This window comes from Pteronotus mesoamericanus, unplaced genomic scaffold, assembly GCF_021234165.1.
Source record: "Pteronotus mesoamericanus isolate MK-2021 breed Mesoamerican mustached bat unplaced genomic scaffold, CSHL_Meso_final scaffold_36, whole genome shotgun sequence".
Classification (NCBI taxonomy): domain Eukaryota; kingdom Metazoa; phylum Chordata; class Mammalia; order Chiroptera; family Mormoopidae; genus Pteronotus; species Pteronotus mesoamericanus.
In genome coordinates this window covers 25,960,207-25,976,681 of record NW_026555313.1, presented here as the reverse complement: position 1 = coordinate 25,976,681, position 16,475 = coordinate 25,960,207, and the positions used below count along the sequence as shown (strand labels likewise).

The following is a 16,475-nucleotide window of genomic DNA, read 5'->3' as shown; positions in this document are numbered from 1 at the left end:
TCTCCAAAATATATAAAGAACTCACATGTCTCCACTCCAAGAAGACAAACAATCCAATTTAAAAAATGGGCAAAGGACCCAAACAGACATTTCTCAAGAAGGACATACACAGGGCTCAGAGACATATAAAAGGATTGTCCATCATCACTAGCCATCAGCAAAATGCAAATTAAAACCACAATGAGATACCACCTCACACCATTCAAAATGGCCATCATGTATAAATCAACAAACAAGTGCTGGCGAGGTTATGGAGAAAAGGGAACCCTCGTCCACTGTTGGTGGGAATGCAGACTGATGTAGACACTGTGGGAAAGAGCTAGGATTATACCCTAAGAATCCCAAAACACCATCTCAAAATAATCTACCCACCTCAGTGTTCATAGAAGCACAATTTAAAATAGCCAAGTGCTGGAAACAACCTAAGTGCCCATCAGTAAATGAGTGGATCAAAAAGCTATAATACATTTACACAATAGAGTACTATGCAGTAGAAAGAGAGAAAGAACTACTACCCTTCACAACATCATGGGTGGAACTGGAGAGCATTATGCTGAGTGAAATAAGCCAGACAGTGAAAGAGATATACCATATGATCTCACCTATAAGTGGAACCTAGTCAGTAAAGCAAGCAGGCAAGGAAAATAGGACCAGAACATTGAATGGTTGAAGGAACCATCAGGGACTGCACAGAGGGACAAAGGTGGGTAGCAGGGAGGGGGAGAGGAAGGGTCAGATCAAGGAACAGGTGTGAAGGTCACATAGATGAAGCCATAGTGGAGAAGGATTGAGCGTGGAATGTTGGGTTCAGTTGGGCTGGAGAAAGTGGTGGTCAGTAAATTGAGACAAATGTATTTGAAAAATGTTTTAAATAAATAAATAAATTTAAATAAAAATTTTTAAAAATTTAAAAAATAAAATATTTGTAAAATACCAAAAAAGAAAAAAAAAAGACATTTCATTCTAATAAACCATTGTGGTGGGCCCCATCCCACAGAGTCCTCCGATTCACCATGGTTGAAATGGTAAGTCATTACAGATACCAAGTGCTGTTAAGAAAAGGCAAAGGTGATTCCCTATAGTGGAGAATGTCCAAAGCCCTTCTCTGAAGTGGCTTTTATTGAGAACATTATGCACTGGGGTATACAGCATGTATGCAAAGCTTATCAACCAATGCCTAAAGGCTATATTTACAGAAAACAGATAGAGATCATGGATAACAATTGAGGGAAAACAGAGATTTGCCTCAGGTCAGGATCTGTAAGACATGCTGACTTCAGATGATTGTTAAGGTATGGCTCCTGAAGTTGGGAATTCACTCCTTCTGTTTGGATATTAAAAATCTGGATTTTCCCTTATCAGAGCAATGTAAAGCAGAGCGAGCTTCAGTGGATATAATGCATTCTTTAGGCCAGATTTCCTACGGGGACCCTAGGTGTTAGCATCAGATCATGTCTGCCTCCCAGCATTCCCAGTTTTCTGGCCAAGACTTACAGGCCTTTTTCAAGGCCTGGCTCACCTGGGGCTACAATTCCCAATACCACACAAAGTCCCTTGCAGCCATGGATTAAATAAATCTACTAACACATTATCTGCATGGGGAGAAAAGGCTAGCCAATCCCTCAGAGGAGAAGGGCCCTGATTTCCTTTTCCCTAGGCTTTTGTTGAGTTCAGCAGGTAAGGGAGCTCATGGCATGCACATATTGCTCATCAATCAATGTCACATAGTGTTGATCAAAGACGAATAGATATTGTTCAGAAGTAACAACTGCAATAACATAAGGGTCTCTTTAAATCAGGGTCTGTTACACAACATGATGTTAGGTGGTCAGGACAACCTTGTGCTTGGCAACTAAACATCCAGTGTATGTTAACTTGATTACATAGAAGACATTATTCTTAGCAGGACAGGCTTCAAAGGAAATAATGCATTATTTTTCTTCATGCCTGATATTCCTGGGCAGGGGTTGGGGGGCACCTGTGCCTGTATCAGTTTATGCCTGCCAGCCAACTTTCCTGGTTTTCCAGTCTTTCAAGAGAGCTCAGCAGCAGAAACAAGAATGGCTTGCGAAAGGACATGGGGAATACAGAGAAATCCCTAGTGAAAGAGACTTTTTTCAAGAAGTCAAAGAGAGTAAAAAAGTGGTTTGCCATTTCTACAGAGACTCCACATTCAGGTGTAAAATATTAGACAGACATTTGGTGATACTGTCCAAGAAACATCTGGAGACCAAATTTTTGAAGCTGAATGTGGAAAAGGCACCTTTCCTTTGTGAGAGACTAAGGATCAAAGTCATTCCCACACTAGCACTTGTAAAAGATGGAAAAACACAAGATTACGTCGTTGGATTTACTGACCTAGGAAATACAGATGACTTCACCACAGAAACATTAGAATGGAGGCTTGGTTGTTCTGATATTCTTAATTACAGTGGAAATTTAATGGAGCCACCATTTCAGAGCCAAAAGAAATTTGGAACAAACTTCACAAAGCTGGAAAAGAGAACAATCCGAGGAAAGAAATATGATTCGGACTCTGATGATGATTAGAGAGCAGTTATAATTGTTTGTAAATTGTCTTTATTTCTGCTTACTTTAGAATTAGATGTGTTTTATAAATTCTGTTGATTTTGATACATTGGTCATCTAATGGTCATATTCTAGTTTTATACAGTTGCATGACATTGAAAGACATCTTTAATATTTTCTTGTGGAGCTCATTTAAGTTGTGGAAAACTGCTAAGTTCTTAAATTATCTGGGTAGGGCCTGGATTCTCTTATTTTTATGATTGATTTTATCACTGGATTGGAAATAGAAATTCAATGAACTATTTCAGAATTACTACTCACGCATTATTTACTTTATACCACAGGTCAAGTAACATTTACTGGTGTAACACACTGCACTTCTAAATGATAAAAACTCTTGACTTCTGGAATATATTTACATAACTATTAAAGAACTGCTTATTTAAAAAAAAAAAGGTCTTTTTTTTTTTTGACTTATAGGTCAGACCTTGCTCACACAAGACTACAGTCTCCAATACCAAGCAGGACAGTTACTCACAGTGCCCAACAAGCCATTAGCCTAAAAACCACAAAAGGAAGACATAAACATTATAAATATATAGACACAAAACATAGGAGCACCCATATATATAAGGAAAATTGTGGAGGACTTCAAGAAAGAGATAGCAACATACTTAAACTAGGGGATTTTAACACCCCACTGTCAACAATGGATAGATATTCCACACAAAATATCAGCAAGGATATTGTGGCATCAAACAACACCTTAGCTCAAATGGATGTAATGTGTGTGTGTGTGTGTGTGTGTGTGTGTGTGTGTGTGTGTAACCTTTAATCCAAAGAAGCAAAATACACATTTTTTTTTCAAATGCACAAGGCACATTTTCAAAGATAGACCACATGGTAGGATACAAAACAAGCCTCACAAAATTCAACAAACTTGAAATCATATCAAGCATTTTCTTGGACCAAAGGGCTTGAAACTAGAAAACAACCTCAAGGAAAAAAATTAAAAAGAGCCAGTTCATGGAGACTAAATATCATGCTATTAAACAAAGAATGGGTTAGTAATGAGCTCAAGGAAGAAATCAATCAGTTTCTGGAAACAAATGAAAATGAACACACAACAGTCCAAAACCTATGGGACGGAGTGAAAGCAGTCCCAAGAGGAAAGTTTAGAGCAATACAGGCCTACCTACAAAAGATAGAAATATTTCAAATATATAACTAACCCTACACCTACAAGAACTGAAGGAACAATAAGAAATAAAACTCAGAGTGAGTAGAAAGAAGGAAATAATCAAGATCAAAGCAGAATTAAATGACATAAAGAATAAAAGAACAATTCAAATGATCAAGAAACCCAGGAGCTGGTTCTTTAAAAAGATAAACAAAATCTACAAGCCTTTAAGCAGATTCATCAAGAAAAAAAGAGAGGGAACCAAAATAAATAAAGCCAGAAATGAAAGAGGAGAGATTACAATACCACAGAAATACAAAGAATTTTAAGAAATTACTACAAACAACTATAGCCAAGAAATTTGAAAACCTGGGTGAGATGGACAATTTCTAGAAAACTATAATCTTCCAAAACTGAATGAAGATAAAAAAGAAAGCCTGAACAGACTGATAACAGCTGGTGAAATCAAAGCAGTAATCAAAAAACTCCTGGCATCCAAAAAAACCTGGAAGAGATGGTTTCATAGGACAATTTTACTGTTCATATTTTTTATTATCTTCTTTTTCTTAGGTAAGTCCCTTTAACATTTCATATAATAAATAAAGTCTTGATGATGATGAATTCCTTTAACTTGACCTTATCTGGAAAGCACTTTATCTGCCCTTCCATTCTAAGTGATAGCTTTGCTGGATAGAGTAATCTAGGTTGTAGGTCCTTGCCTTTCATGACTTTGAATACTTCTTTTCAGCATCTTCTTGCCTGCAAGATTTCTTTTGAGAAATCAGCTTGTAGTCTTATGGGAACTCCTTCATAGATAACTCTCTCCTTTTCTCTTGCTGCTTTTAAGATTCTCTCCTTATCTTTAATCTTGGGTAATGTAATTATCATGTGCCTCGGTATGTGCTTCCTTGAGTCCAACTTCTTTGGGACTCTCTGAGCTTCCTGGATCTCCTGGAAGTTTATTTCCTTTGCAGGTTGGGAAAATTCTCCTTTGTTATTTTTTCAAATAAGTTTTCAATTTTTTGCTCTTCCCCTTCCCCTTCTGGAACCACTATGATTCAGATGTTGGAACATTTAAAGTTGTCCCAGAGGTTCCTAAAGCTTCTCTCTCTCTCTCTCTTTTTTTTTTTTTAATTCTTGTTTCTTCATTCTGTTCTGGTTGAATGTTTATTTCTTCCTTGTGCTCCAAATCTTTGATTGAGTCCTTGTTTCCTTCCCTTCACTGTTGGTTCCCTGTATATTTTTCTTTATTTCATTTTGCATCGCCTTCACTTTTTGATCTATTTTGCAACCATACTCAATAATTTCTGTGAGCATCCTGATTACCAGTGTTTTGAAATCTACAGCTGATAGGTTAGTCATCTCTTCGTCACTTATATTTTTAGAGTTATATCTAGAGTTTAATAGTTATATTTTTAGAGTTTTGATCTTTTTTTTTCATTTGGATATTTCTTTGTCTCAGTGCATGTGTTACATTGTAAGGGGTGTAGCCTTAAGTATTCACCAAGGATGGGCCACACACAATGCTGTGTGGTGGCATTGTATGTGGGGGTGAGGTCAGAGAGAGAACAAAGTTGCTTGCTCAGATCTCAGCTTGCTTTCAGTCCCTTTCTCTTCTGTCCAAAGCAAATTGGGCATTTCTGGTGCTGATTCTCAGCTGGGTGGTTTTGTGTACATTCAGGGACCATATGGGTCTCTCCAACAAGCTCTCCTGTGATGCTGAGAGTTTCTCCTGCTACCACAAATTTTTACAGCCAGAGGTTTTGAGACTTTCTTTTACCATGCTGGAACTCTGAGTTGCTCATTATGTCTTGCTCCCCAGTTGTTCTTCCCAGTTTATCCTCACACAAATGTGGGATGGCCCAGGCCTCCAGCCACTGCCATGCTGCACATCTTCTCCATCCCAGCAACCCATCTCCACCCTTCCTACCATTCTTAATGAATGTTTATTCTTTACTCCTTGTTGTCAGAATTCCATACAATTATATTTTCTAGCAGTTATTGTTATTTTTTATTTTAATTTTGTTTTTTCCTTCTTTTGTTCATGTAAGGAGGCAAAGTGTATCTACCTATGCCTCCAACTCCTATGCCAAGAAATTTGACTACCTGGGTAAAGTGGGCATATAACAAGAAACATATAATCTTCCAAAACTTAATGAAGAATATGCAGAAAGCCATAATAAACAAAAAAAAACTAATACAATTGAAGCAGAACAAAAACAAAAAACACTACAAGAGCACAAAAGCCCTGAACCTGAGAGCTTCACAAGAGAATTTTACCAATCATTTAGAGAAGTTCTAACACCTGCCCTTCTCAGACTATTTCAAAAACTCCAAGAAGAGGGAAGATTTCCAAACTGTCTTTATGATGTCAGCATCATCCTGATCACCAAACCAGATAAAGACACAACAAAGAAAGAAAACTACAGGCCAATATCACTGATGAACATAGACACCAAAATCCTCAACAAAATATTGGCAAACAGCATCCAGCTCATACACCATGAACAAGTGGGGTTCATCCCAGGGATGCAGAGATGGTAAAATATTTGCAAATAAGTAAACATAACATATCACATAAACAGAAAGAAAGACAAAATCACATGATCATATCAATAGATGCAAAAACATTTAATAAGGTACTGCACCCATTTATGATAAAAAACACTCAGAAATGTGGGAGTAGAGGCAGCATACCTCAACCTAATAAAGGACATAGTGAATTTGGGACAGTGAAATACAAAGGCAATATTCAGAAATCAAAGATATTTTTAAAATTATTTTATTGTTCAAATGCATTTGTCTCCATTTACTTGCCACCACTTTCCCCTGTTCCACCCATCCTCACCACCCACCACCAATCCTTCCCCATTTTGGCTTTGTCCATGGGTCCTTTATACATGTTCCTTGAATTCACCCCTCCCCTCTTGTCGCCACTGCCTTCCTCCCTACTTCCCTCTTTTTACTATCAGTTTCTTTTTTTCTTTCAATGTTGCTGACTACATTCCCTTGCTTGTTTTGTTGGTTAGGTTCCACTTATAGGTGAGATCATACAGTATTTGTCTTTCACCCCCTGGATTATTTCACTTAGCATAATGCTCTCCAGTCCCAACCATATTGTTGCAAAGTATAGTAGTAGCTCTTTCATTCTGCTGTGTAATATTCCACTGTGTAAATGTATCATAGTTCTTTGATCCAATTTATTGAATTTATTAATTTATTGATGGGCACTTAGTTTATTTCCAGCACTTAGTTGTTATAGATTTTGCTGCTATGATCATTGGGGTGCAAAGGTTCTTTTGAATTCATGTTTCGGTGTTCTTAGGGTATAGTTCTAGCAGTGGAATCACTGGGTCAAAAGGCAGTTCCACTTTTAGCTTTCTGAGGAAATTCCCAACTGTTTCCCAGAGTGGCTGCACCAGTCTCCACTCCCACCGACAGTATACTAGGGTTCCCTTTGCTCCACAATTTTGCCAACACTTGTTCATTGATTTGTTTATAATGGTCCTTCTGACCAGTGTGGTGTCTCATTGTGGTTTTAATTTGCATTTTTCTGATGGCTAGTGATGCTGAACATTCTTTCATATGTCTCTGGGCCCTGTTTATGTCCTCCTCAGAGAAAGGTCTCTTTAGGTCCTTTGCCCATTTTTTTAACTGGATTGTTTGTTTTCCTGGGTGGAGTTGTATAAGTTCTTTATATATTTTGGAGATCAAACCCCTGTCTGAAGTATCATTGGTAAATACATTTTCTCATACATTTGGTTCTTTTTTCATTTTGCTGATGTTCTTTTGCCATGCATAAGCATCTAATTGTGATGAAGTTCCATTTGTTTATTCTTTTCTTTATGTCCCTTGTTTTAGCGTACATATTAGTGAAAATATTGGTGCATGGGTTATCTGATTTTCCTGTCTTTCTTCTCTTCTAGCACTTTTAGGGTGTCACACCTTATATTTAAGTCTTTATCCATCATAATAAAGACAATATAGGAAAATCCTACAGCCAACCACATACTCAATCAGCAAAAACTAAAGCTTTCTCAGTAAGATTGGGAACAAGACAAAGTTGTCTGCTTTTGCCACTTCTATTCAACATAGTTATGGAAGTCATAGCCAGAACAATCAGACAAGAAAAGGAGATAAAAGGCATCCAAGTTGAAAAGGAAGGAAAACTATCATTGTTTGCAGATGACATGATAGTGTACATAGAAAACCCCAGACTCCACCAAAAAACTACTCTACATAATAAGTGAATTCGGCAAAACAGTGAGATACAAAGTCAATATGCAAAAATTAAAGGCATTTCTGTACACCAAAACTGAATATCAGAAGCAGAAATCAAGAAAAAAAATCCTCTTTGCTATAGACACAGAAAGATAAAGTACCTAGGAATAAACTTAATCAAGGAGTTAAACTTAATGAATGAATATCTGTATGCAGAAAACTGTGCAACACTGGAGAAGGAAATGAAGGGAGAAACAAATAAATGGAAGCATAAACCACGTTCGTGGATTGGAAGAATTGACTTAATCAAAATGTCCATACTACCTAAAGCAATTTATAGATTCAAAGCAATTCCTATGAAAATACCAATAACATATTTTACAGATATATAAAAAACAATTTAAAAATTTATATGAAACGGTATATGACCCCGAATGTCTACAGCAATTTTGAGAAGGAAAAACAAAGTAAGAAAGATCACAATACCTGACATCAAACTATATTATGAGGCCACTGTAATCAAAAGAGTATAATCCTGGCATAAGAACAGACAATGGAAGAGAATAGAAACCCCAGAAATAAAACCACTTTTTTTTTTGTTTTTTGTTTTTGATGTTTTTTTTAATATTGTTTTAATTTATTTTTTCAAATACATTTGTCTCTGACTACGCCTCACCACTCCCTTGCCCCCTCCCCCTTTCCCTCCCTCAGGTCTTCCCCTCTGGTTTTGTCCATGAACCTTGCTATATGTTCCTTGATTTTCCCCTTCCCTTCCTTATCCCTGCCCCCCTCCCTCCTTCCCTCTTATCTCTGTTGATATCTTTTCCTTTCAGTGTTGCTGATCTTATTTTCCTTGCATCTTTGTATTGTTGGTTATGGTCCACTTATAGGTGAGATAATATGGTATTTGTCTTTTGCCCCCTGGCTTATTTTGCTTAGCATAATGCTCTCCAGTTACACCCATGCTGTCGCAAAGTTTAGTAGTTCTTTTTTTCTTTCTGCTGCGTAGTATTCCAAGTGTATATGTGCCATTACTTTTTGATCCAATCATCTACTGATGGGCATTTAGGTTGCTTCCAACACTTGGCTATTGTAAATTCTGCTCCTATGAACATTGGGTTGCATAGGTTCTTTTGTATTGGTGTTTTGGTATTCTTAGGGTATAGTCCGAGCAGGGGAATCACTGGATCAAAAGGCAGTTCCATTTTAGCTTTTTGAAGAAATTCAACACTGCATTCCACAGTGGCTGCACAAGTCTGCATTCCTACCAACACTGGACTAGGGTTCCCTTTTCTCCACAGCCTTGCCAGCACCTGCAGTTTGTTGATCCGTTTATGATGGCCTTCTGATTGGTGTGAGGTGGTACCTCATGGTGGTTTTGATCTGCATTTCTCTCATGGCTAGTGATGCTGAGCATCCTTTCAAATGCCTCTGGGCCCTCTGTATTTCCTCCTTGGAAAAGCATCTGCCCAGGTCCTTTGCCCATTTTTCGATTGGATCATTTGTCTTCCTGGAGTGGAGTCGAGTGAGTTCTGTATATATCTTGGAGATCAAACCTCTATCTGATGTATCATTAGTGAATATATTTTCCCATAAGGTTGGCTCCTTTTCATTTTGATGATGTTTTCTTTAGCCGTGCAAAAGCTTCTTATTTTGGAGAGGTCCCACTTGTTCATTCTTTCCTTTATGTCCCTTGCTTTAGGAGACATATCAGTGAAAAAATGGCTGCGTGGGATATCTGAGAGTTTCCTGCCAATGTTCTCCTCTAGGACTTTGATGGTGTTTCGACGTGCACTTAAGTCTTTTATCCATCTTGAGTTTATGTTTGTGTATGGTGTCAGCTGATGATCCAATTTCAATTTTTTGCATGTAGCCGTCCAGCTCTCCCAACACCATTTGTTGAAGAGGCTATTATTGCTTCATTTTATGCTTCTGTCCCCTTTGTCAAGTATTAGATGCCCATAGAGACCTGGGCTTATTTCTGGGCTTTCTATTCTGTTCCACTGGTCAATGGGTCTGTTCTTCTGCCAGTAACAGATTGTTTTGACTATAGAGGTTTTGTAGTAGAGTTTGATGTCTGGTATTGTGATCCCTTCTACTTTGTATTTCTCTCTCAAAATTGCTGAGGCTATTTGGGGTCGTTTATGGTTCCATATAAATTTTTGAAATGTCTGTTCTATTTCTGTGAAATATGTCATTGGTATCTTAATAAGGATTGTATTGAATCTATAAATTGCTTTGGGTAGTATGGCCATTTTGATATTAATTCTTCCAATCCATGAGCACAGCAAATGCTTCCATTTATTTGTGCCTTCCTTAATTTCTTTCTTCAATGTTGTATAGTTTACTGCATACAGTTCTTTTACCTCTTTGGTTCAATTTATGCCTAGGCACTTTATTTTTCTTCTTGCTATATCGAATGGTATTTTTTTTTTTCTGAATTCTTCTTCTTCTATTGCATTGCTGGTGTACAAAAATGCCTTTGATTTCTGAATGTTGACTTTGTATCCTGCTGTTTTCCCAAATTCACTTATTAGGATGAGGAGTTTTTTGGTAGAGTCTACAGGGTTCTCTATGTACACTATCATGTCATCTGCAAACAATGATAGCTTTACTTCCTCCTTTCCTATTTGAAGGCATTTTATTTCTTTTTCTTGTCTGACCTCTGTGGCGAGGACTTCCAATACGATGTTGAAACGAAGGGGTGAGAGCAGACATCCTTGTCCTGTTCCTGATCTTAGTGGGAAAGCTTTCAGTTTTTGTCCGTTGAGTAGGATATTGGCTGTAGGTTTTTCATATATGGCCTTTATTATGTTGAGGAATGCACCATTTATTCCCATTTTGCTGAGTGTTTTGATCATAAACGGGTGCTGTACCTATCGAATGCTTTTTCTACATCTATTGAGACGATCATGTGGTTTCTCTCTTTTCTTTTATTTATGTGATGTATCACGTTTACTGATTTGCGTATATTGAACCATCTATGGATGACTGGAATGAATCCCACTTGATCGTGGTGGATAATCTTTTGAATGGATTGCTGGATCCAGTTTGCCAATATTTTGTTCAGGATTTTGGCATCTATGTTCATCAGTGAAATTGGCCTGTAGTTTTCTTTCTTTGTAGGGTCTTTATCTGGTTTTGGGATCAGGGTGATGCTGGCCTCATAGAAGGAGTCTGGGAGTCTTCCCTTCTCTTGGATTTTTTGGAATAGTCTGAGAAGGACAGGGGTTAGCTCTTCCTTAAATGTTTTGTAAAATTCTCCTTTCAAACCGTACAGCCCTGGCTTTTGTATGCTGGGAGTTTCTTGATTTCTGCTTCCATTTCCCCAGCTGTTATTGGTCTGTTCAAGCTTTCTATTTCTTCGTCCTTCAGTGTTGGAAGAATACACTTTTCTAAAAATTTGTGTCTTCCATTTCAAAAGATGTAATCTTCCATTTCATCAAGGTTTTCAAATTTCTTGGCATATAATTGTTCATAGTAGTTTCTGACTATCCTTTGTATTTCTTTGGTATCAGTTGTCATATCTCTCTTCCATTTGTGATATTATTAATTTGGGTCCTCTCCCTTTTATTCTTGATGAGTCTACCTAAAGGCTTGTCAATTTTATTTATCTTTTCAAAGAACCTGCTTCTGGATTGGTTGATCCTCTGAATTGTTCTTTTTTGTCTCTATGTCATTCAGTTCTGCTCTAATCTTGACTATTTCCTTCCTTCTACTTGCTCTGGGATTTATTTGTTGTTGTTTCTCCAGTTCTTGAGGCTGTAGTGTTAGGTCTTTTATTTGAAATGTTTCTATTTTTTTTACTTAAGCCTGTATTGCTATGAACTCCCCTCTCAAGACCACCTTTGCTGTGTCCCATAGGTTTTGGACTGTTTTCTGTTCATTTTCATTTGTTTCCAGAAATTTTTTGATTTCTGCTCTTATCTCATTATTGACCAATTCATTGTTTAATAGTCTACTGTTCAGTCTCCATGAGTTTGGAAGTTTTTTAAGTTTCTCTTTGAGGTTTATTTCCAGTTTCAAGCCCTTGTGATCTGAGAAAATTTTTGGTATTATTTCAATTTTCCTGAATTTGCTGAGGTTTGCTTTCTGTCCTATCATGTGGTCTATCTTTGAAAACCTGCCATGAGCATTTGAAAAGAATGTGTATTTTGCTTCTTTGGGATGAAAGGTTCCATATATGTCAGTTAAGTCTCTTTGATTCTGTGTGTCATTCAGTGCCACGATATATTAATATTTTGTTTGGAAGGTCTGTCCATTTATGACAGTGGGGTGTTGAAATCCCCTACATTCAGTGTGTTGCTGTCTATATATTTTTTGAAGTCATCCAAGAACTTCCTTATAAACTTGGGGGCTCCTATATTGGGCGCATATAAGTTTAGATTGTTGATGTCTTCTTGATAGATTCTTCCTTTAAGTATTATAAAGTGCCCCCTGGGTCTCTCTTTATGGATTTTGTTTTGAAATCTACTTTGTCCGGTGCAAGTATGGCAACGCCAGCCTTTTTCTCATGTCCATTTGCTTGGAATATTTTTTTCCATCCCTTTACTTTCAATCTGTCTAGGTCTCTTGCTCTGAGGTGGGTCTCTTGGAGGCAGCATATGTGTGGGTCATGTTTTCTTATCCATTCAGCTACCCTGTGTCTTTTGATTGGGGCATTTAGTCCATTTACATTGAGAGATATCACTGATAGAAACTAAATCATCTTTTCTCTTTGTACCTGTGTTCATCTCTCTCATTCTTTTCCTTCATCTGCTTAAACCAGTCCCTTAGCATATCTTGGAGTGCTGGTTTGGTAGAGATGTATCCTTTTAGCCTTCTCTTGTCTGGGAAACTTCTGATTTCCCCTTCTATTTTAATTGAGAACCTTGCTGGGTAGAATAGCCTTGGCTGTAGGCCCTTACTTTCATGACTTGGAATATTTGTTGCCATTCCCTTCTGGCTTATAGTGTTTCTGTTGAGAAGTCAGTGCCTAGGCATATCACGGCCCCTTGTATGTTACTTTCTCCTTCTCCCCTGCTGCCTTGAAGATTCTCTCTTTGTCTTTGACATTTGACATTTTAATGATGATGTGTCTTGGAGTGGACCTCTATGAGTCCTTCTTGAGTGGGGTCCTCTGTGCCTCCTGGATCCATGAGAGCCTTTCTCTCCTCAAATTAGGGAAATTTTCCATCATTACTATTTCAAGAAGGTTCTCTTTCCCTTGCTCCTCTTCTTCTCCTTCTGGTATCCCTATTATACGGATATTACTGCGTTTCACGTTGTCCCGCATTTCCCTAAATGCCTCTTCATTCTTTTTGAGCTGTTTTTCCCTTTCTTGTTCTTTCTGGGAGCTTCTTTCTACCTTATCCTCCATCTCACTTATTCAATCCTCGGCTTCATCCAGCCTGCTTTGGATTCCTTCTACTGTGTTCTTCAATTCAGAAATGGTATTCTTCATATCCTCTTGTGTCTTCTTGATAGTTTCTATGTCCTTTTCCAGGCTGCTATAGTTTGCTGTAAGATCCTGATAGTTTCTCTGCAGTTTCTCGTACTTCTCTTTGAGCTGGCTGAGTTCATTGAGCTTCCTTAGAAGCATTGTTTTGAGTTCCATATCTGATAGTTCCCTTGCCTCTGTTTCGTTTATATTTTTCTGTGGGGAGTTCCCTTTTCCACTCATTTGAGGGGAACTTCTTTTTCTTCCCATTTTTGTGAGAATCTGTGAAGTTTTTTGTCCTTTTCTTTCTGGGCCTGCCTCTGATGATGTCAGTTGTTGATCTTATATAACTTTGGGTTGTTTGTTTGAGCCTTCCAGGAGTCTACTATCTGTGTCTGACTCCTTTTTGGAGCAGCTCTGTGACCCCTTCGGTCTGGACTGGGCTATTTTTTGGGATCGCTCTGCACTCTCACGCCGGCTCCTTGAGCACACTCCTGAAGCGACAGCATCCTCCGCCTGCCTGGGCCCGCATGTGCTTGCTCTAGACCAGGGGTCTTATTCATGACCTCTCATACTCATCTGACCCCACTGGCCGGCGAGCTCCCCGGCACTGGTGTGTTTAGGGTCTTCTATTGTGTGTTTTCCCTGCTTTTGGCTCCTTGGGTGCATTGCTTGCCCTCGCCAAATGGGGAGTACAGAAATGGGAAGAAGTCAGCTCCAGGACTCTCTGTTTAATCCTGTCTCTGGTCTCTCCTCCAGGGACTCTGGGCACCTCTACCAATTTCATGGGACTCTCCGCAATCGCAGGCCGGTGGGTCAATTTATGCCTGCCCTTGCCGTTCTGTGCACTCCCTCACAGGCCCTACTGGTGCCAATCTGTGGGAGACCTTGCCGGCCAGTACAAGCATTTACCAGCCTGCGTGGGTCACACACACGCTCACCAACCCTCGCTGGTCACTCAGCGCAACAGTGCGCATCTGCACTGGGTCTTTTTGGGGTGTCTATGTGTGCTTTTCAGCTTTTGGCTCTTTGGTGGTGTGTCCTCTTCCGGCGCAATGGAGACTACGGCAAGGAGAAGGAGTCGGTACTCCCCGGTTCCTCCTCCCGTTCTTTCCCCAACGCCTCCATTCCTAGTCTCTCCTCAGGGGTCTCTGGGCAGTTCTGTGACCCCTTCAGCCAATGATCCACCACCTGTGCAACTGCGTTTCAATCGCAGGCAGTCTGGTTCATGTGCGCCCCTCTTTTGCCTCTTTGGTGTCGCACCTTTCCAGCCCACAATGGAGACTACAGAACAGGGAGGGAGTCGGGGCTCCCTGGTTCCTCCCCTCGTTATATCCCCCAATGCCTCCACTTCCAGTCTCTCCTCAAGGCTCTCCCAGGCAGTCTTCACTCAGTCCCCCAGCTCACATGCACACAAGCTGTGTGCGGAGCACACAAAAGGCAGATTAGTTGATTCCCTTATGCCTGAGCGAGATGGTACCTGCAAAGCGGGAGGTGCGTTATCACCGGGGCTCCACTGGCCGCCGTCTCAGTTCTCTTCACAAAGTTTTCCTCACCAGTCTTTTCCCAGGCACCAGCCCACCCTGCTGCCGCCTCTGCCCAGAGATCAAGGAAGGTGGCTGCCACTGCAATTTTTGCGTTTGCCCTTTAAATGTCTCTTTGCATCCCCAGCCACCTGTCTCTGGCAGAGAGCGCCCCTCAGCTTTTCGGGGTTGCATTTTGTCTGTATTTTCTTGGTTTTAGCTGCTGTAGTTTAGGGGTCCCTGATTATGATCAGACCCCATTCTTCTCAGGGTAAGCTAAAACCCTGAGAAGGGCGGTTTCAATGTCCCTCTGGTGCTAGTGCCCATGGGCACCCAGCTCACCCTCTCGAGCCTCCACCGCACTTCTCACCTGTTGGGATGTGTGAGAGTCAAATCTACTGTCCTTGGCTCCAAGACTCCTTTCCCACTATCGTTCCATTGTTTTCCAGGTGATTACTCCACTATTTAGTTGCAATTCCAGTTTGGTCTTGGGAGGAGGTCAGCGTGACTCCCATTCACTCTTCCACCATATTCTCTCTTTAAGCTCTAAACCCACATTTTTATAGTTAATTAATATTCAACAAAGGGTGCAGAAACATGAAATGCAGTCAAAATAGCAAATGGTGTTGGGAGAGCTGGACAGCTACATGCAAAAAATTGAAAGTCAACCACTAACTTACACCATACACAAAACTAAAGCCATTTTATATTTTATTTTTAATAATATCAATATTTTTATTGATTTTAAAGAGACAGAAGGAGAAAGAGAGAAACATTAGCTTTTTATTTCACTTATTTATGTATTTATTGGTTGATTTTTCTAGGTTCTGTGACTGGAGATCTTGGCATATAAAGACAATGCTGTAACCAACTGAGCTACCTAGCCATAGCAATCTTTTCCATTTTAAATATGATGTCCTATTGTATTCTTAATTTCAGATATTTTATTTTTTTAACTTCTGACTAGTTCTTTTTTATTGTTTCTATATCCTTTTTAATTTTTACTATCTCTTTGTTTAAGTTCTCACTGAGATCATCTATTCTTCCTCTCTGATCTTTGAGCATCCTTGTGACCTTTGTTTTAAACTCTGCATCTAGTATCTTGGGTGCTTCCACTTCATTTAACTCTTTTGCTTTGGATTTTTCTTGTTATTTTATTTATATTTTATTTTTGTCTCTACATTATGTCTCTGTCAATAGTTGCATCTGCAATGACTCCCAAATTTGTTATGATGGCTTTATGTTGTAGCACATTCTTTCTGATCACCTGAAGTCAATGTTCTTGACATATTTCTCATGCTTTATGTGCATCCTCCTATTATAGGTGGGTCTTAAATCCTGTTGACCTTCTTGTGGATGGAATTTACCATCCATGCTGGCTGACTATAAAGAAAAACCTTGATTTACATGTATGGGGTTACTGTGCAGTGTGTGCTTTCCAAGGCTGAGTTGTTTCCAGCAGGGTCTAGTGCAAGACAAAATCTGCCTTTGGATGTGTTGCTTGTGTGGCAAGTCAGGTAAAGCTCTGTTATGGTCTGAAGTCCACTATGGATTGTTTTGGTTCTGGGTCTACATAGCAGATTTCAGGTACATGTAGATGTCA

At 39.2% G+C, this 16,475-nt stretch overlaps 1 protein-coding gene across 1 annotated transcript; it reads left to right on the top strand.

Annotated features, from left to right (window-relative positions):
- Positions 1-1,013: 1,013 nt before the first annotated feature.
- Positions 1,014-2,626, top strand: LOC129085968 (thioredoxin domain-containing protein 9-like). Its single transcript, XM_054592423.1, has 2 exons — positions 1,014-1,025; positions 2,029-2,626. Exons 1-2 carry the CDS (start codon positions 1,014-1,016, stop codon positions 2,548-2,550), a joined length of 534 nt encoding a protein of 177 aa, XP_054448398.1. The 3' UTR covers positions 2,551-2,626.
- The last annotated feature ends 13,849 nt before the right edge of the window (positions 2,627-16,475 follow it).